General features: G+C 25.6%; 1 protein-coding gene across 1 annotated transcript; it reads left to right on the top strand.

Annotated features, from left to right (window-relative positions):
* Positions 1–6,995: 6,995 nt before the first annotated feature.
* Positions 6,996–9,155, top strand: LOC100804102 (cyclin-D3-1-like). The gene is made up of 4 exons (NM_001254981.3): positions 6,996–7,703; positions 7,833–8,034; positions 8,134–8,264; positions 8,844–9,155. The coding sequence occupies exons 1-4, from the start codon at positions 7,167–7,169 to the stop codon at positions 9,123–9,125; spliced, it is 1,152 nt and encodes a 383-aa protein (NP_001241910.2). The 5' UTR covers positions 6,996–7,166; the 3' UTR covers positions 9,126–9,155.
* The last annotated feature ends 14,134 nt before the right edge of the window (positions 9,156–23,289 follow it).

Raw genomic sequence — 23,289 nt, 5'->3', positions numbered from 1 at the left:
TTTTTACTTATAAGACAAAAAATATATACCATTGGCCAAAAATATTTATTATTATTATTATTATTATTATTATTATTATTATTATTATACATGTGTAATAATATATTTATAATTTATCATATTGGTTTAATATTTTATATTATTTATGCGTTATATTAAAATTTATTTTTGTAATATTATATTATAATTTCTATTATAAGGTTGATATTTTTATACTAAAAAATAATTTAAAATGTATACAAATATATTATTTTAAAATAGTAACCTTTTATAGTGAATAAAGATAGAGACCAGAGGTATATACTTTATCCCGAACGAGGACAAAAGTGGATACAAATTAATTATAATTCAATTAACTAACTTTATTTTTACTTTAAAATTTATAAAAAAAAATTATTTAGAATTCGTATAAAATAGATATAAATAATTCATAAAAAACTATTTTGTTGTTTAATATTTATATTATAAGGTTGAGATTTTTATACAAAAATTAATTTAAATTTAATTTAAAATATCTAAAAAAATATTGTTTTAAATTAGTAACAATTTTTAGTTGATAGAGATGGAGCCAGATAGATATACTCGACCCCAAATAATAGAGATGGGCTTACCAAATTTTATAATCTACACTAAAATTACTTTAAATTCAATTAGTTAGCAAAAGAAATTATATTCCATTAATATTTGTCTAACATTATTAGGAGTGAAATCATGTTTGATTTTCTCCGTCCATAAAATTTTATGAGCAAACAACGATCACACATTATGAGGGGAGATTAGTCCTTGAGCTAATGAGTTAGGGAACACCAACCCGTAGTCTTTGATCCAGAAAAGAAAAACATATAATAAAATTTTTAAAATTAATTTATTAAACATATTTTTATGATAAAATTGTTTTAATTTACTTATTCAATAATATCATAAATTAATTACTTTAAATTTTTTTATAAAGTAAACCAAAAAATTATTCATGAGAAACAATCGTATTTAACACCATTACGAATGACAACTTTTTTTTCGGTGAGTATAAACACAATTATATTTCAAAGACTCTACAATATATCGTTTACTATTACAAAATAGTTTATTGACTTAATACATGTAAATTATATTTATTAATATTTATATAATAATATTAATTGTTTTTTCATAAATATATTATACATATATCAAAATTAATTTAACAAAATATTTTTATGTTTTAAATCAATTACTAAATAATATCATGAATTAAATTAGTTTTAATTTCTTTACGATAAATACTATAAGTATCATTTAAGTGACATAATCTTACTTACACCATAGGCAAAATGATTATGGACTTTAAATTTTTTTGTGAGTATTTAACATAGGTACTTATTAAAGATTTCACTATACTTATTTATGAATCACGTTTAATTTTTTAAAGAAAAAGAATACTTCAAAAACGTATAAAATAGCTTTTATATATATATATATATATATATATATATATATATATATATATATATATATATATATATATATATTGATAAATAATATTTAAATTATGTGGTTGGAATTTTTATACTGAAAAATTAATTTAAATCTATTTAGGTAATATTTCTATTACATAATAGTTTTTGACTTTGTCTAAAAAAAATTTATATACTAAAATTTTATTGATTAATATTTATATAACAATGTTAAACTTTTTATATAAATATATTTTAAATATATTTAAATTAATTTCTGAAATATATTAATAAAAATACATTTAAATTATTTAAATAACTTGATTATCTTAATTCAAATTATGTTTTATTACCTTTATTATTTTTTGTTTTTTTCTGGATTGAAGTGTGACTTTTTATTTTGTTGATCATTTCAGTACTAAATTAATTATGATAATTAAATAAGAAATATATACAACACCATAATCCAACATGCTCGTAGTATTGCCATTGGTTCAAAAAAAATTTATACATGGTGAAATTAAATATAATCCTCTTGTTAAATAAATTATTTTTCATTCATGTGAACATAACAACACCTTATACCAATTAGGTTAACCCCTTTAGGGCCTTTGGGTCATATATGTTCTCTATTTAAATACTTTCTCCCATTCTTTTTGTTTGTCTCGTTAAAAATATTTAATTTTATAATTTGATGTATTTCGAACAAACGTGAAAACGAGAATCAGCTCAGAGAATAAGTCGAAGTATATTTTTTCACACAGAAAGAAAATAATATTAAACACATACAACAACAAATCTTAAGTAGGTTCTAATTAATAAAATATAATTTATTGTTTTAGATTAAAATAATACTTTATTGTAAGTAATTATGGTTTCAATATTTTGTATCTAATTACATTAAATTTTCATTTTAAATTATAAAAAAAATATAAACGGTAATATTATAAAATTAATAATTTTTTATATACAACATAGTTACAAAATAATCAAATCCTTTTACCATTCAATATTTTAAAATTAAAAAAATGAAATTCAAAAAAGTTAAATCTTTTTTAAGTTTATATATTTAATAAATTTTCCATAGAATTTTATAATATATTACCTTAATTACAAATTTTACCACTGAACTTTGATTATTTCACAAATTTTAGTTCTAAACTTTTATTTTTACAAATATTATCATCCAACTATTTAATTTTTACGAATTTTACGATTCCACTAATCTTATGTTTAATGTGTATAGGAAAATGATGGACCATGCATGAGTTGGAGCCTGGCTGTCACGTTGGAATACTAAAAATTATAAATTACAATTATTTTTTTATAAAAGAATAAACAAACAATGAAAAATATAATTTAAAAAACTAAAAACTAAAAATTATAAATTTTAATTATTTTGTTTTTTAAACCTAGAAATGTGTGTCTGAATTTGGAACAGAAACATTTGCAGTAAAAAACTGGACAACATAAAAGTTGGAATAGTTCATTGACAAATACTTGGGCACCAACTCATTCACAGGACATCATTATTTTGTTAGACATTATAAACATAACATTAGTGAAAGGGTAAAATTTGCAAAAATTAAATAGTTAGATGGTAAAATTTGTAAAAATAAAAATTCAACAGTAAAATTCTCAAAATAACCAAAGTTCAATGAAAAAGTCTGCAATTAAGTCATATATATTTTAAATAAAATTAAAAATGTGTGAGACTCTAAATATTTTTTTTCTTCTTCAATACTTTCTCAATCTTTCTAGTATTTTGGAACTTGATTAACTACAAATATTTATCCTAATAAAAATATTTAATTTTATAAATAGATGTATTTTAAACATGTGTCAAAATGGGAATAATTTGATAAATATTTGGGTGTGAACTCATTCACAGCACTTCATTATTTCATTAGACATTGAACAGAAGATTAGTGGAATGGTAAAGTTTGCAAAAATTAATTAGTTATATGATAAAATTTGTAAAAATAAAAATTCGGTGATAAAATTTTCAAAATAACCAAAGTTCAATAAAAAAAAAATGTGCAATTAAGTCATATATATTTTAAATAAAATAAAAATATGCGTGAGACTCTAAATATATTTCTTCTTCTTCAATACTTTTAGTATTTTGGGAACTTGATTAACTACAAATATTTTTCGTAATAAAAATATTTAATTTTATAAATAGATGTATTTCAAATATGTGTCAAAATGGAAATAATTTGTTCGAATGCACGGAAATCTATATACATGCCAAATTGGCTGAATGCTACCATAGAATTGGAGGACTAGTTCAATATGTTATGTGAAGTCAAACTCAATCTTCATTTTGTTTGAATCAAGTATCATTCAAGATATTATTCCTATAAATATTTAACACATTTGCATATTAAATAGTCAATAATTTATTTATTTTGATCCATGAATGTGTAAAGTATTAATAAATTTGTATCCAAAAAATGAAAATTTAAATTTTAGTTTATGAAAGTAAAAAAGTGAGATAAATCTATCAATTTATTAACTTTCATTCGTTATCATTAACGAAAGAGTTTATATGACACATTTAAATATGGATTTGTCAGCACTTTTGGATGAAAATAACTATTTATCTAAATTATAAATTAAATTTTATCTTTTCCCTTTTTTTTAATCATTGCAAGTATAACATTCTAATAAACACTTAAAAAATAGGAAAACAAATATAAGTTAAAACAAACACAATAATAAACATAATATTAATTAATAAACATGATCTATTGAAATTTTTAATGTGACAACATTAGGGAGTGACAAAATCAAGTTGAGTCTCATTTTTTTATAAGAATTAACTTAATGACTGTGTATTTTCGTTTGAGTTTCATATTTTGGGTAAGGTACTGTCAAAATAGAAATTTCAGACCAACAAAGAGATTATGTTTATTATTTTTTGTTCTAACTTATACTTACTTTCCTATTTTTTTTTCGGTGCTTATTGTAATGTTATGCTTGCAGCGATTAAAAAAGGTAAAAAGATGAAGATTAAATTATATTTTGGATAAATAATCATTTTCGTCCTTAAATATGTAAAACACTGACAAATTTGTCACTAATTGTGTCAGATAGACTTTTCATTAATAGTAACAGACAAAAGTTAACAAATAAATAGATTTATTACATTTTTTTTTCACTTTTGGAAACTAAAATTTGAATTTTCATTCTAAAGAAACGGATTTATTAGTCTTTTACACATCTTGAGACAAAAGGGAACTATCTACCATTTATTTTACTTTAAATTCCAAAAAATAATTTTAAATAATTTCATAGACAATTTTTTAATAATATTTCTATTACATAATCAGAATACTCATACTAAAAATTTGTTTAAACCTAATTATTTATTATATATTTACAAAATAATATTTTAACTTTATGTTTAATAAATTCATATACGAAATTTTTGTTGATTAATATTTATATAATAATGTTAATTTTATTTTTACATAAGTATGTAATAAATATATTAAAATTATAAAATAATTTTAAATTATTTACTCAATAATATTATAAATTAATTTAGTTTTACTTGACATCATTTTGGAGAAAATATTGTGGGTGATAAAACTTTTTTCTCTGAATATTTAACAAAGATTCAATAATATTTTAAAATTACAAAATTAAATAAATTTAATAAAACATAAATCCTTTTTAAAGTTTTATACATGATCGACACTTATAATGTTTTATATATATATATATATATATATATATATATATATATATATATATATATATATAATTAAATAAGAAATCAAATACATGTTGTCTATTTAAACACTCTCTCATTCTTTTTGCTTGTCTCAATGAAAGTATTTAGTTTTACGAACATATATATTTGGAATAAGCATAAAAATGGGATATAACTCATGCAAATGTACGAAAGTATTTTTCTCATAGAACAAAAATAATATTAAACATATGTAATGAGGGACGGATCCAAAATTCTATTAAAGGGAGATTGGATTTTTTAAATTTTTTTTAAATGTCTAACTTTTAATATGTAAGATTTTTTAAAAAATATTTACTATTTTACACATAAAATTGAAACTATTTTTATTTTAAATGATAATAATTTTAATGTAATCATAACAAAAACTAATTTTATATTAGTTATCATATTAATCATTATCATAATAAAAACAAATAATTTTTTTTTTTATAATTACCAACATAAAAATACATATACGCATATGCATGTAAAATACTAGGGGGACCCTTGCCTACTCCCTCCGAATCCGTCACTGCACTTAACAACAAATCTTACCTGGGTGCCGATTAAGAGAATTTTATTTTTATTTTTGAGATTAAAATAATAATTTATTATAATTTATATTAGTTTCAAATTTTGTATCTAATTAAATTAATTTTACATTTTAAATTATTCAAAAAATGTTTATAAGCTGTAATATTATAATATCAGTAATTTTTATATACAACATAGTTACAAAATAATCAAATTATTTTATCATTTGATATTTTAAAATTAAAAAATAAATTTAACAAAGTTAAATCTTTTTTAGGTTTTTATATTTAATGAATTTTCATATAAATTTATAAATATATTAAATAAAATTAAAAATATATGTGAGACTCTAAATATATGTTTTTCGGCTTCAATACTCTTTCAATCTTTCTACTATTTTGGAGAACTTGATTAACTAAAAAGATTTAATTTTATAAATAGATATATTTAAAACATATATCAAAATAAAAATAACTCGTGCGAATGTACAAAAATTTATATATCAACCTTTAAATCGGGGGACAAGTTTAATATGTTTTGCGAAGTCAAACTAAATTTCCATCTACTATCTGTCGTTTGCATGATGATTTATGAATCTCATTATGTTCAATTAATTATCTATTCTTTGAACTCCGTCTATGACTGATGCTCTTTGGTATGATATCATATTTTCTAATACTTAAATTTACATCGTATTTATTCATATTCAAAACTCATGTTTACTATTATGCTCTTAATTTACAAAATATTTTATAAACCAAATCTTATACTATTTACACATTGATAAATACACGCAACCAATTGAGTGGTCTGTGAGTAAACATGGGTAATATGCTAATATATATTTGAATAAATAGTTAAATTTGTTATGGGAAGTGTGATAAAGTGACAATTTGATTTTTAAAAAATGAAAATAAAATTTTAGTATTTAAATATATAAAAATATAACAAATTAATCATGCTTTTTAAGTAATTTTGAAATATTTAAAAATTAATTTAATAAAAATTATATTTTTTGAGGATCAATTTATCATTAAATTATTTACAGGATTATTTTATCACACTTTTTATACATTTAAAAATTAAATTTAAATTTTTCATTTTTTAAAAACTAATTTATAAACACCTCATACTTTCATCTACAAATTTAACTATTTATCCTACTCCAAATTTATATATATATATATATATATATATATATATATATATATATATATATATATATATATATATATATATATATATTTTGAGGGAAAGAATCTCTCCCAAAACGGTGCAGTTGGGAAAGCCCATCATCAATAAATAACAAGGCCCTTTAGTTCATGGTCACTGCTCACTCACTTCCTCCTTTACTTTCTATTATTTTCTCTTCTCAAACAGAGTAACCTCTCCAATGTCCAATCCATCAAAGCAATTTATAACCAAGTCTTTCTCTACCCTATAATGAAGAAAGATCTATGCCACTACACCATCACCTCTTCTTAGAAGAAACTAAAATGGCACATCGTTACCCAAAACCCCTTCTAGACACCCTCTACTGCTTAGAAGATCACATTCATTGGGAGGAAGAAGAACAAGTAGACTATAATGAGTACAGTAACACAACAACCACAAACACTAATTCCTCCAATGTGGTCTTGTTAGAACACGACCTCTTCTGGGACCACGAGGAGCTACCTTCTCTTCTCGCCAAAGAACACCAAAACCAACTCTCGAATACTCTTCTCCAAAACAACCTCGTTTTAGCCTCATCTCGAGAAGAAGCAGTGGAGTGGATTCTGAAAGTAAATGCTCGTTATTCCTTTTCTACCCTCACTGCGGTTCTCGCTGTTAACTACCTCGATAGGTTCCTCTTCAGCTTCAGATTCCAAAACGACAACAACGACAACAACAACAACAACAATCCTTGGCTCACACAACTATCCGCAGTGGCTTGCCTCTCTCTCGCTGCCAAATTTGAAGAGACCCACGTGCCCCTTTTTATAGACCTCCAAGTATGTCACTCTAAAACTCTATTATATACATTGTTGTGACCATATTACTGATCAATGTGGAATCTTTGACACAAGTAAATGGATTTTGATCAATGGTTTGTATGTGTTGTTTATGTGGTGTTTGTGAAGGTGGAGGAGAGTAAGTACTTGTTTGAAGCGAAAACCGTTAAGAGAATGGAAATCTTGGTTCTTTCCACACTTGGGTGGAAGATGAACCCTGTAACACCTCTTTCATTTCTTGATTACATCACAAGGAAACTGGGGTTAAAGGGCTATCTCTGTTGGGAGTTTCTCAGAAGGTGTGAAACCGTTCTTCTCTCTGTCTTTGCAGGTAACTAGTACTTACCAGATCTTATGCTTTCTTCCTTGTTTTATTGTTCTTTCACATTATTGTTATTGCTGTCGTTTAATCTCTTATCTAACATTGCAGATTCTAGATTTATGGGTTATCTACCATCTGTGTTGGCTACTGCCACAGTGATGCGCGTGGTCAATACAGTGGAGCCTCGTCTAGGAGTGGAATACCAAGATCAGCTCTTGGGTATTCTTGGAATCGACAAGGTTGTTCGCGTTTTCTTGAATCAATGTGTTGTTCTAATTAAATCATGGAAAAGGAGCTGTTTAAACTTTTCATGTCTGAATAGTCAAAGACATAACAGCATCGACATGCTGCTTAACTCATTTATTGTGGGCCCTAGTAAAATTTAAGAACTTCAATAATTCCCTTTAATAGTTTCACAATTCTTAAAAATGGTTAACAATTGATACTTAAATAAATATCAGATTTATATTAGAGAGAAATACTAATAATGTATTTTATATAATTCTTATTTTTTATTTAATAAATCTTTCTTGGTTTTATAATTTTTAATAAATTTTAACTAATAATAATAAAATGCATGTAATAAAAGATGTATTGAATAATGGATTCCTAATACTATTATCTAAAAATTATCACGTCAATTACTCTAAGAATAAAATTATACAGGATGATGATATTTGAACACCTTATTTTTAACATTCTATTAACATCTTTTATTTTTGATTATTTTTTTCTTCCTATCACATGATACTATGTATGCTGAATAAGAGTATTTATTTGTTAATTAGCTAAATGTGGAATTGATATATATGTTGCAGGAGAAGGTGGAAGAATGCTACAATCTGATGATGGAGGTTGTGTCAGGGTACGATGAGGAAGGAAAACGAACCAAGTTGAAGAAACGCAAGTTAGAGTCGATTATTCCTTGTAGTAGCCAAAACGGCGTAATGGAAGGGTCGTTTAGCTGTGATAGTAGTTCGAATGAGTCTTGGGAGTTAGGTGCATCTTCTGTTTCATCCTCCAGCAAGAAGACTAGAACTCAAGATCAGCTTCTATTGAACCATTCAAACTCATCAGATTTTATAAGCATTCCTCGCTAGTTATTAATTCCAATTTTCACTTTCTCTGCCTCTTTCATCTTTAAATTAATTGTTTTTTTTTTGTGGAAAGAAACTTATATTTTATTCTCTATATATTTATAATATTTATAATAAAAGCTTAAATATGTTTTATCCTCATATTTTTTTTTTTAATTTTGATTCCAATAAAATTAGTTTCTAGAAGTTTTGTTTTTTTTTAATTTTAATCTTAATAAGATATTTTATTTGTTGTTAGTTACCATAAGTTTACATTTTTCATTGTTTAAAAAATAGTTTATATTTTTCCAATTTTTATTCATATGAAAAATATACATGAAGAAATTAAAATCTTAAAAGAACGATTAAAATTTAAAAAACATGAACTTCCAAAGAATAAAATAATAAAAATTTACAAGAACAAAAATTTTTTTAAAAAAATATCTATAATAAATAACCACGTTCTTTGGGATGGGCAAGTTCAATAGCTCCAAAATCTAAATAGTGTCTTAGTTAAAAAATTGCGTATTTCCATTTACGAGTCATTAATACACCTTCCTCAGACCTGAGATGAGATGGATGGGAAGGATTTTGGACAGAGGTTGTTGGTACTTGGTACATAAAAAAGAGAATACGAGTGTATATCAATGAACTGAGCTACATATTTTATTTTAGAATAAATTATATTCAGAACACTCTTCTGAGATTTTTTAGATTGTAATGATTTTTTATATACATGCCAAAATAATAATTGAAAAGATAGAGATTCATATTGATTTTCTCAATTTACTTTGAATCATTTTAATAACCTTTTTTTTAAGAAAAAACAATTTTGCTTCATTTTATTTTAAGTAATATACCAATAAATGTCAAATACAAATATAATTAAGAATAGTAATGTTATTTTAAAATTCTAAAAAGACAAATGTAAATAATTTTCTTTTTGCAGAAAACTGAGACAATCTCTAATGCTTTCAATTTAAGATAATTTTTTTTTTTATAAATTGAGAGGATGAAGCTAGTGGCGAAAAAGGAAATTTCAACTTGGTTGATACCCCAAAGAAACTGCAACCATGCAACACTCCACTACTAGTATATTAGAAAGGAACAAATTAAAATAAGAATCAAAACAAAGTTGGGGGGGGACTAGACCAAAACCCAACAAAAAAGTAAGCAAAACCTACGACTAAGAAGATTGTCTATTTTCTAAGGAACTCCTCTTTGACAAAGGAAAGTATGGAGTCCAACCAAAAAGTTGTAGTCCTAGATGAAACACCAAAAGAAACAAGTTTGTATGCATAAGAATTAGCTTCTCTAAAGATATGAGAGAGAAAAAAAAAACTATATGTTTACAAAAAGACAAACAATTTTTCCATCTATATCTAACCTGCCAAGGAACAATAGAAGGTTTTTTGAAAGCATGAATCACCAAAGTAAAATCACACTCAAGCCAGGTGCGGTTCCAACCCTTCTCCTTAGTCATTTCAAGAGCAATAATAGCCCCAAAAATCTCAACAAAAAAAGCTTATTGAATACCAACATAATAAGAGAAGCATGCCAACACGCCACCAAGATGATTACGAAAAATACCTCCAGCAGCAGCATGCCCAGGAGAACCCCTCGCCAACCATCCATATTGCATTTAATAGTACCAAACAATGGAGGGATCCAAGACACTTTTTTTTTTAAAGAAATTTTTCGTGTCACATAACATGTTTCAATGAAAAAAAAAAAAGCAACCTTATTTTAGAATAAGAATTCCAACAAGCAACTAAGGTTAAAGATGCTCCAATTAAAAGTTAAGCTTGCAACAGTTTTTCTATTAATTGAAAATATAGTAATATTTGCTTCTTCTTTTTTTTACTCTTATCCCTAGATATTATTATTAAATTTACTAATAACTGCATAAATATCAATTTTTGAAGTATCTCTAAAAATAAAATTGTTTCCATATTATATTAATTAATTTCATATAATGAAAGAATAAACTTAGTATATAGGATGTACCAATAAATATAAAAGTGATTGTTAATAAAAAAAATTAATGGAGTGCAAAATATAGTTAAAATAAAAGGATAAAATATGTTTGGAATCCTATAAAATTTTAAAAATATTAATTTTTTCCTCATAAATTTTGTCATATTAATTTAGTCTATGTAAAAATAAAATATATTTTTATTGATCCTCACTTGTAGTTCTATGAAACGGTAATCTACCATAACTAACAAATTTATACATGCAATTTTGTTACAAATAAATTAAATAATTTATGACAGTTAAATTTCTCAAAATAAATTAAACAATTTCTGAAAACTAAAACTTCCAAAAAATTACAATTTTTCATCTCTTGTGTGATTTTCTCACACTTACTAGTAAGATCAAGGGGAAAAAAATGAAGTAACAATAACTTTTGGTGTTTTTTGAATGTACTTGAAAAGATAAAAAGAAAAAATAAATTTGTTAGTCATGTCATAGAATCGTTTAATAGAAGTAGTGCTGATGATTAATAAAATATGTTTTATTTTTATTGGAATTAAATTAACACAAAAAGATTTATGAGGACAAAATTAATACTTTTCAAAATTTTATATCAACTTCAAACATAATTTATTCTAATAAAAATGTGAAATTTAGGTGGATCTAGAATTTAAAAATCATGGCACTGTTTATACACATGCATGAACTAATTATTTTACCAACACATCTATGACTATAAGAGTGAAAATTAAACTAAATTTTTTAAGTAAAGTCTGGAGTTGAAATCTTATAAATCTTATAAATGAAAAAAATATAATTAATAAGAAAAATCAAACTAAAAATAATTAATTAATTTTTTTTGGTAAAAACCCATCATTAATAAAATTGAAAGCTACTTTGTACTAATTATAAAGGCACAAGTTTTATAAAATTAGCTTTTTTTATTACAACCAACAAGTTTATTTTATTTATTTACCTGTTTTCTTAATTTGTGTACGGAACCTAAAACCTCAATTGGTAAAAGAAATGAAGGAAAAAGCAACCAAAAAGGAAAGGTATTACAGCTGGATGGCTGATTGTACAGCTTGCTTTGTTACCACAATTTATGAATTATGATGCATCACATGAACTCTTCCTGCAAGAGTGCAAGGTCAACACTCCCGTTAATAGTCGATCCATTTAAATCTGATTTCAAAATGTATCATTGACCGACATGTTTCATACCTCCTTCGAAGACATATGAAAGCAATGCATGCATACATTTTCCACGTTATATTCTTTTTTGTCCACATTATGTGTTTTTTGTGGAAGATAATTTCATTTGAATTAAAAACATTAATAATTAACAATATAATGAAATTTGTTTAGCTATCGGCAATATTTGTTTTCATGTATAAATCTCAAATTTCAGATCATATTCATAAAGAATTAAATAAATATCACTTGAATCAAAATTTGAAATTGGGGGTCAAGAACAAATTTGTTTTCCACAAAAGTTTCAATAGTGCGCGTCTTATTTTGTATTAAAGAGTTTTCAATAAAGGTTTGAAAATCTCCTTTAAAATGAAAAAGAATAGTTCTTTTGAAAAAAAAAATCCAAAACTTGTTACCATTATCGCTTTAGCCTTTAGGTGGAGTGCTTTCCTAACATGCTAGATTTTTAAGAGGTAGATACTGAAGGCTGCAATAGTGCAATTTTCAACACAAAAAGTAAAAAAAGTTGAAAGACAATGATAGACTCGTATGGAAATTGCATAAAGGAGAACATAAGTAATAGGTTGCTTGTTTTTCTCTTTAGTTTGTGGACACTTGAATTGAATCTATTACCTTTCACCCTTTTGACCCCTTTAAGATCAAAGCCATAATGATTACGACAATATTGGAAGCAGTACTAGGTGCGGCGACCACTATACACCCCTAAATACAAAAAAAAAGTATCACGTTTTTTCCAGTCAAAGAGATATTCATCAACACCACCATAATGTTGGCATTTTTTTACGTTATTAGTTTATGTTCCTTAAGTCGGGTTTAGTATATTAACAGTTTGATTTTTACAGTACTATCTCCGTTTTTATATATAAAAAATAAATACCTAATTGTAGTAACCAGTAGTAGTAACATATTTTCAATTATGCATATGGCTGAAATAGGGCGATTCTTTGTTCCCCCCTCATTGTAGTTGAAGGTCTCAATAGCCTTATGAGAAAGGCAACTGAAGTTGAAAGATTTTCTTATATTATCGGTGCAAATTTTAAGGTGCTACCCACATTGTACTAGTGGCATTATCATGCTTAGAAGGACTAATGTTACAAAATTGAGCCATCAAAGCTCCTTTGAGGAGTTTTGAGTTGATTTCTGGTCTCAAGGTCAACTTTGTTACGAGTTGCCCCTATGGAGTTAATATTGAATATATTTTTTTTATCAATTATCTCATGCCTCTTGTGTTGTAATTCTAGTTGTCTTCCTTAATTTTATTTACTTCACATGATATAGTTGGGGGCAAACCTAATAAATTCTCTACCTTGCAACCAGTCATTAACTTTGGAGAGGAAAATTGTCCTCTTGGAAAGGAAAACATCTCTCTATGGCCTATGGGTGATAGTAATGTTCTCTTTAATTAATTCAGTGTTTTAAGCATTTCTCTCTATTATTTTTTTCCTTTTTAATTAGGATGTTTAAGGTCATAAGTCATTCATATTCTCATTAGTATTAAGAGATCCTTTTTGTGGGAGGTTCTAATGAACAAAGGAAAATTAGCTGGGTTAACTGATATTCAATCTAGTTTTCATGCTATCAAACACATACAATTTTTTATCTCTTCTATTTTTACTTTCTTCTCTATTTCTAGTTGATTTTTCATGCACACAATGAAGCATAAGTAATTAATCATTACAAATTCATTACAAAAATATCAGTAAATTTCAATTAATTAAAAATGAATTTTGTTAATTAATATTCTTAAAACTGTAAAAATACTGTTATAGGAGTAATAAAAAATGTGTCAAAAACAATGTCTAGTATTACTGGCATACGCCATTCAATAATGATTAGTACTAGACATCAACATTTCTCATGCTTATGGCTACTCAAAATTTATAAAGTCGGTCCAATAGAAAATAAGACTTAAAATAAAAAACTGAGAGAAACTTTGTCTAATTTTAAAAAAATAATAAAATATAAAACCTTTTAATTAATATGTGTGACTTGTTTTACTTTTAAAAAAATTAATAATAAATATTAATAAATCTGAAGTTTAATCTTTAATTATTTCATTTTTGGACCAAATCTGTAAAGTCTTTGAGTCATTCTTGCAATTACAAGTCACTATATAACAGCCTTTCCAATCAAATTCAGATTCTATGACCTGTCCCTCATACTAAATTAGTATTTACTACTCGCGCGTACATTGTTTTCTTTCTTTATTGGTTATTGTTGTTTTGATCTTCTTTCATGCGTTTCTTGAATCTTTGACACAAGTTAGAGGAGGACCCAAGAATCCAAGACTACTTCAAAATTCAAATGCCATGCTTCTACTTCCACTATTCAAATCCTCGGCATTTCACCGTACATATATAAATGCAACTAACAATACATAGGTGTATAGTGTGTTGGATAACACAAAAATCAATTCTAATCCTGTGTTGGATAACACAAAAATCAATTCTAATCCTCAAAATCCTTGTGGAGCTAGTAAAAAGTAAAAGTAACTATTTCTTGCTTTATCTTTCTCATGAAAAAATAATTAATTATTTCTCATCATGAATCTAATCCAAACACACTAGTAATATGATTGGATTTGAAGAAATTATTTATCATAAGAAGCTCCTCTTGAGTATAATTGAAAAACCCAGATCAGAATTTCAGATCATCATTTAAATAATTATACTATAGTATATAAAGGACTTAGACATTGAATTAATACCCAAAGAAATTAAGCAGAGGAAATGTAAGAGTAGGAGTATAAATTGGTTGGAACTTGGAATGGAAGTGGCCCCGTTCACAGGGATTTGAGATTGGAATCCGATTGAGAAGAGAATTGAAGGGACGGGGCAGTTTGATTAATCCATTAGCCAGAAGATACACATTCCTTGCGTGATTGTTATTATAGTGGAGGACCCCTCCCCTATCCTCTGATGGCAGTGCCATTGATACATTCAACTATAATACAAAAGGGAAATGATTCATATATGTACATTTCATTTTTTAGTGTAAGGGATGGAGAAAAAAAAAATAAAGAATTTTGCAAATGCAGTTGAGCTACTATGACAGGGTTGATCACATGCATGCGCGCAGGATGAATATGTGCAAGAAAATATATATTTCTTTCTATTTCATTTCATTAGATAAAAGAGACAATAAGTATGGATGAAAATCCTAATCATATAAAATTTAGTGTATCGTTTCAAAATGTTAGTAATAAACCAACAATGATTGGTTAATGAGGTTGAAGTTTGGACTTTTAAGCATGCATGTAGTTAGGAATTCAAATCCTAACAGGTGTGTATAAAGAAATTATTGTTAGAAGAATACAATTCATCTATGATTACATGTAGATTCTTCAAAGAAATTTCAAAATCTGGACGATCCACTAGAATATTCCTTTATAATCATATCTGCAGAAAACAAAAATGTTAATAATTGAAATAAAAATACTAAGTAACTTTTGTAATTTTATCCTAATCTTGACTTAAACAAATTAAAGGAGGAAGTCAAATTTGTTATTAATGGATTGTATAATTTATCTGACAGCATAGCTGGAATGGTGTCTGCATTATTGGGTGTCAAGTCACATACTTGTATGTAGTGAGAAACACTGGTGCTAGTCAGAAGGTGAAGACATTCTGTTCCCCGTCGACAGATTCAACCTTCTTCCAGCAACCATGATATGATACATGCATATAGAAATCTGGGAACAAATTATGAGACATTTATTTGGGCAATCAAGATTGAACTTGTACACGTGACCCACCCTCACACTTCTGTTTTTATATTTCTATTATGTGGAAGATAAATATTTATTGTTACATATTTAAAATTTTAAATAGATAAATATTTTGAATATATAATATATTATAATTAATAATTTTTTAATATATAAATTATGTTTTAGAATTATAATTAATAATTTAAATTATATTATAAGGTTGCTTTTTTTTTAATTATTAATAAATTTTGAAATGATTGAAATTTAACTTAAATAAAGAAAAAGAGTTAATTGAAAGAGATAAACATTAAGCAGATCAAATATCAAATATATAATTAAAGATAAAGGAGTGATAATTTGTGACGGTTGAAAGAACTTTTTTAACTACATATTTAAAAAATAGAAAATAAAGATTATTAAAAATATATTGAGGGTGTGAGAGTTTAATTGTTTAAATTGTGTATTTTAATTTAAAATAAAGAAATATATTTATTTTAAGTACAACATGTTCCTTGTATTACTTTTTTTACGATTAAAAAAAATGATAACTAATATTTTTTAATATACTTATTAAATATTTAAATAAGTATATTTTTTTATGAAAATTATATTATTTTATGTTATTAATGATTTTTTATTGCGATTAATAAAAGAATTTACTAAATAACGCTCTTAAGATTCTCACTAATAAGTGGACCATTTCACTCAAGCCGTGTCAGTTGTCACATTATCCAGCGCTATATTTAGATCAATTGTGAGGAGTGTTAAAAACATAATTTCTTGCATATTTTTAATAGATATTTTATTATGAAAAAAATTATATATTAATGATGTAAAATTTTACACAGTTACCTATCATGATAAGTATAAATTTATTAACTTTTAAAATAATTATATTAAAGTAATTAAAATTCTATGATTAAATAACAGTATAAAATTATTTTACACTGTCAATACATAAATATTAAATACTTTTATTATTGGTTTAAATTTAGTATAAAATATAAAATAGTGCTAGAAACTTTAATAAGAAGTAGAACCCAATTTTTTGTTATAATTTTTAATAAATTCAACGAAAATATTAAAAAGAGTACATTAAAGAATATATAATACTGGCATTTATCTTAGGGGTATTGGTCAATGCAAGGTTAAGGAATCAGCCTAACCCTTTTGAACTTATGGTGTTGCTCGTACTATATGCTGATTATAATTGTTTGGCAAGAGTTACATTTATGACGAAAATGCAACCATTAATCTATTCTTTTGATTACATAATCAGTTACCATAGATTATTAAAGGATCCCTGAATTTCCTCCATTAATTACCGGATACTTAAATAGGCACAGGGTTTCAAAACCTTAGGCAAATTACACGGTTTGGAGGCATAAGATTTGCTCTTGATGCTCTGTGAGCCGAAGGATTGATTTAACTACTCAAAGATGGTATAGCTTGACTACCTTTTTGTAAGTCGAGCCCATTTCAATATCCCTCAAAGGCAAATTAACAATAAACTTTGAAATGGCAAGTCCATAAAAATTGCTGTTCCTCAGTGTTTTCACTGAAACATGGAAAAACACTGATTGCACCTTTTAGGTAAACAAAACTAAATGAGGGAGTATTATATATACTATCAGAAAAAGGATTATGCACCGCTCCTTATGCACCGATTCGTTAAAAAAATTATACACTCATTTAATTACAATTCATTATATATAATAAATTTATTTGACATTTAAAATAATTATTTTAAAAAATTCAAATAATAATTTATAAGTGTGACTTCAGTGAATTAGGTGGGTGGAATGTGTCTCTCACTTTGTCATAAATCATAATGATCCCAGCTAAAAGAGGCCACTAATGATTTGACATTTGTGGACTATGAAATGAAATGTAAAATGGATAAAGATAAGTTAATATGTACGAGTCTTATGGATTAGCTGATCCGTATGAGTCCAATCTGTAAGTTTTTTTTTTTTTTAAAAAAAGTATGTTTTAAAAATTAATTTAAAATTAATGACTTAAATAGGAGTCAAATTTGTGATTTTCAAGTTATTAGTAAGACTCTAATTAATTAAACTAATAGTTCAATTATGTTATAAAATAAATAATATTGTTATATATAATATTAAAATTTTTAATGTATATTTAATGTGCATGTAAATTTAAATAATAAATTTTGTAATAATTAATTTTGATATAACTTATACGTGTATATTTTTTTTATAAATAAAAAAATATTTACTATTAAAAAAACTTAATTATTAAAAAATTAAAAAAAATACTTACGAATCATGTAAACTGAATGAGCTATACGGATTGTAATATGTAAAAACAAAAAACACTTAAGGATATTTTTTGAATTTTGTTTTAATGCTGGGTGCATAGACAATATGTCTGGTGCACCTAGCAAAGCCCCCAGCTTAATGGAGGAGGAAAATTCAAAACCAGACAAGCATACCGAGGCACATGAAATGAAGCTAGGCCCATGATTTTTTCAACCCACTTTTTGATCTTTCCATCCCCCACTCTTTCTTTTCTGAAATTCATAGATCTACGCTTTTTACACATCCCCCCATCCCCTTTTATTCGCATGTTGCCAATTTGGATAAAACTAGTTTCAAATATGTTAAGATACACAATGAAAATTAGTTTTTGTTAAATATTTTGATATGAAACAACTTTTGTTGTGTATCTTGACATGCTTCTATCAGGTTATTGATACACAAGAAAAACTAATTTTCGACAAGTATTTTGACAAGATCTTGGTAAGACACTCAACTGAAACTAATTTTCGTCAAAGATATTTTTGTGAAAAAGTATTACCCAAAAAAACATGGAGAGTGAAAAGATAAAAAAAGGAAGTATGTTGAAGTCATGGGCCAGTAAGCTATCCCTCGTTAGTAGGCCTGCGAATACTTTGGCCCATAACCTTGCAAGCTTTAGCGAAGACATGTTTATGATAATGTTTGGTATGTTATGTTAAGCCACCCCATGATGCGCTCCTTACTCAGTACGAATAGTCATCTACCAATGTGTTTGTCTTAATAAATTATAATTTTGTCCTAGAAAAAGGGTTTGAAACATTTTTTGAGGTAAAACTAAGTAAAAATTTGCTGCGTCAAAGAAATGGAATTTCGAGAAATAATAAATAATAAGTGACCTAATTTATTATGACTTAATAGATTTTTGAAACATGATAAACCTTTTTCCTAAAAATATATTATTAGCATAAATATGAATGATTATTAATTATTATAAATTTATGAAGTTTTTTTGTCACGTGACATCAAAATTGACATTTATAATCTTATTTTTTAAAAAATATTTTTTGTTCTCCATAGCTATCCTCTCTTAAAAGTAATCTTATTTGAGGTGTTGTTAAACATTAAATATGTGGACACCTTTCGATCCTTGTTGGTATTTTTTTTTTAAATGATTTAATTTGTCTTCCATATAAATATTTTTTAGACTAATAATAATGCAATTAATGTTTTAAAATATAAAATTATAAATAATTTGTGGCATATACATTTATTGAATGAACTTTAGTGTGTATGATTGGCCCCTCTACAAATAGTTTTTGGAACTAAAATTCAGTTTAATCAAAATTAGGTGCTACCACCAACAAGTTGGATTCGAAACAAGTCAATATTTGGTGAGGGGATAGCCTGATCATAGTGATGCACATACGCACGCATAAAAAACACTTGAATATTTTGTCTAAAAACAGGAAACAAATGACACACGGATGTAGTTATCTTAACAATTACAGTGTAATTAGTTTCTGTCTCCATGTCTAATGGTGATGGAACTCCAAATTGGTCTCCATAAAAGCTCAACTTTTTCTTAACTTTAATAAAGTTGGCAATTACTCTACTTAATACTTTTGTAACTTTTAGACGTTTGAGTGTATAAAACCGTCGTACCAAGAACGAAGGTAAAAGTTTTTTTTTTTTTTATCTTCAAATATTAATTAATTTTTGATATGTTAGTTTTTATTAGAAAGAAAAATTGAATCTATGATTTTTTTTCTCATTTTATTTCTTCTTAATCATTTAATTAATCTTATATTTTCAAGTGTTGATGCTCAATCTCTATTGTGCCTAGTCTTTTTTTGTTTGATTGAAAATCATCTATTCCTTTTTTTTTTTTGTTCCGGATAAGAATAACATACCTGTCCGAATTAGCATAAAAAAGTGGAGAGATGATGGAACGAAAGCACGGATTTTTCACTGCTACAAGTTGGTTCAGTCGGGTACTACCAAGTGTCCAATGGTGAGGCAGTATTTTGTTTTCCTTTTTATTTCACCAGGACAATTAATCTAATTAACGGTTTTTACAAAAAAAAAAAAAAACGAAAAAAACTAATTAACGGTAAAAACAAGTCACTGGTTTAATTGGAGAATTAATCTAATTAGAGGTAAAAAAAAAAAAAAAGTTCATAGTGATAAAATGTTTAGATTAGCCCCATTTTGGTATTTAGCTTATAAAAGTATTTCAATTCGGTCAATCAACCCTAATAGTAGTTGTTAGGGACGTGTAATGGCTTATTTGGCTTACCCAACCAAAAGCTAGGAAGGTGGGTGTCTCCAAGTTCGTGTGCTACCTGTTCCTTTCCCTTTATTTCATTATCTGTTTTTATTTTTTTTATGTTGCTGTGATTTTCCTTTTAGTTTTCCGTTAGTATTCATTCTCCTTTAAAAGGTAATATGTTTGAAGCACCATATAACATTAAATATAGATACTTCTTTCAACAACAATTTCAACTTGCCATGATTTTCTTAATAACCATTAAGCATAGGAGAAATGTTGTTTGATACGAAAAACAATTGCACAAAGTCATATACGAATATTATTCTTTTGATTTCAAACAAAAAAACAATTTATTAATTTCTTTTGAAAAAATGCTAACATGTGAATCGAGGAGATTTTTTTTTTATTGAGATACAGAAAAATATGCTACCATGTAATTTTTAAATAAACTGCTATAAAAAATAATTTATCTGTTAATTTCTTAGGACACAGGGGTTAACAAGGTTTTTTTTTATTTGTTAAATAATTAATGAAATATGTACATGTCTTTATCAGGAAATTTTGTGATGTATCTTTTTGTAAGAAATAGCTTAGTTGTAAACATTAACAAGCTAATCAACCGTACATTTTTTTATGGAGATATTGGTGTGGTATATCAGTTATTGATGATCTATTTTTGTTTAAAAATTTGACTGATTATTTTTAACTTAATTTTTCCTCCCCTTTTGATGATATTTTTTTTTATCAATAAAATTTTTTACTTTAGGAGATTGAATTAAATTTCACTTAGAACCAACAATTTGTAGGTAACTAGTATATTAGTTTTGTTCATTTTTTATTTTTAAAAACTGTTTGTATGCAGATAAAACAGAATATGCATTATTTTAAATTATTATTTAATCACAATTCATAATTATGATAAATTTATTGATTTTTATGATAATTAATTTAAATGTCTTATAAATAATAATTATTTATAATTGGATGACACTATAAAATTATTTTATATTATCAATATATTATTATTAAACTCCTGTAAATACAGTCAACCTGGTCTCCCTTCTATATTTGGTTTTAGTCTTAACATGGGGTTCATTAGTTTTCAACTTCAGCAAATTACTATCCTGATATTTCCATCCTTAGAAATTGGAATAATAAATTAATTACTTTTTTTTAAAGATTTTAACTAGTCTATTTCTTACAACTAAGCTATTTCTTACAAAAAGATACATCACAAAATTTCCTGATAAAGACAAGTACTACCATCCATAGTTTTTCCTACTTGCTTTCTTGTAATCTAGTCCCTACTAGTACCAGCTCTTGTAAGAATCAAATAATCTAGTCCTACTTGCTTTCTCATCTCATTTTATTAAAGATTAAACTCGCTCATAGTAAGAATCAAATATCGATTCTTTCACAAAATAGATCATATTCTCACTCAATTTGAATATTTCTCTTTGAGAATCAAACTTTGAAAATATAATGACTCTAATAATATTAACAAATTAGAGATCAAAACATTTTTAAAATAAAAATATTACAATAAGTGTATAAAAAATCATATTCTACTAAAAGTTTTACATTACATTAAAATATTCTATTTTAAAAAATATATGCATTATTTTAAAATATTATTGGCAATACATATAACTATTGTTATAGTTTAAAATACATTTTTAAAATTAAAATTATTCAAATCTTATACAAAATCACCTATATCAAAGAATAAATTGATTAAATTTGTCATTTTATATCTTAAGAGTAAAATGTTAAAAATGCTTAACTATAAAATTTTGATAAATAATTTTATAGTTGATGAAAAAATAAGAAAAAAGAACGAGTCATTTGAATTAGAATTTAAATATAAAATTTTGTTTTATACATTATCTCATAATTTCTAGACACAACTTTATTAAAAGTGTGTGTAAAAAATAAACTTTATTAAAAGTGAAAGTAATGTAGCGATTAAAAATTTGCAAATTATTTGCCGCAGCCCCCTGCTTTACATAGCTTCCACAAAGTAGGCCACCTTGACCAATACATTTTGGTCGTGAAACATGATTCAGACTTTTTCTTTCTCTTTCTCTTTCTTATTTCTGGCCCATTTTCTCACTGCTTTGCTCTCCAATCTGCAAACATAATTGTCCCACTTTCTCACTGCTTTTCATAGAAACATAATTTACAACCAGATTCCTGGAAATTAATTCATTGACTCTCCTAATGCATGAACTTATTTGTACTAATATGTCTTCAACGCAATATTGTTTTTATATTCAATAGTAGCACGGTAAAATTAAATTAAAGATAGGTAAACAAAAATTAAATAATTTTAAAATTAATTTTCATTTAATGGAGAAAATGCTATTATAAGAAAAATCCTATGAAACATAAGATATATAAAAACATATTTTAGTGAGTAATAAAATATTACATGTCTATTTTTTTCTATTTTTTTTATGTTGTTCTTTTCTCTCCAGCCCAATTTCGGGTAGACCGTGGCGTGGACCTTTGTCAATGCTATTTCCTTGTGATGAGCTTCATATATATAATTTCATAAAAAACAAAAAAAGTTTCACGTGTCTTCAAAGTCCAAAATGATCAGCACCACTACATCATTTATTTGTAGACGTAACTTTATATCCTGTAGTTTAAAATGACTCAAAATTGACTTCACAAACTTTTAATTTAATCGTCATCCAACTTAATAAGGAGAAAGGCCTACATATAGCGTCAAAATCAGTGTCCACATATAGT

Source organism: Glycine max, chromosome 17 (genome assembly GCF_000004515.6).
Source record: "Glycine max cultivar Williams 82 chromosome 17, Glycine_max_v4.0, whole genome shotgun sequence".
In the NCBI taxonomy this organism is placed as follows: Eukaryota; Viridiplantae; Streptophyta; class Magnoliopsida; order Fabales; family Fabaceae; genus Glycine; species Glycine max.
The sequence above is the reverse complement of the archived record's forward strand: the minus strand, read 5'-3'. Positions and strand labels throughout refer to the sequence as shown.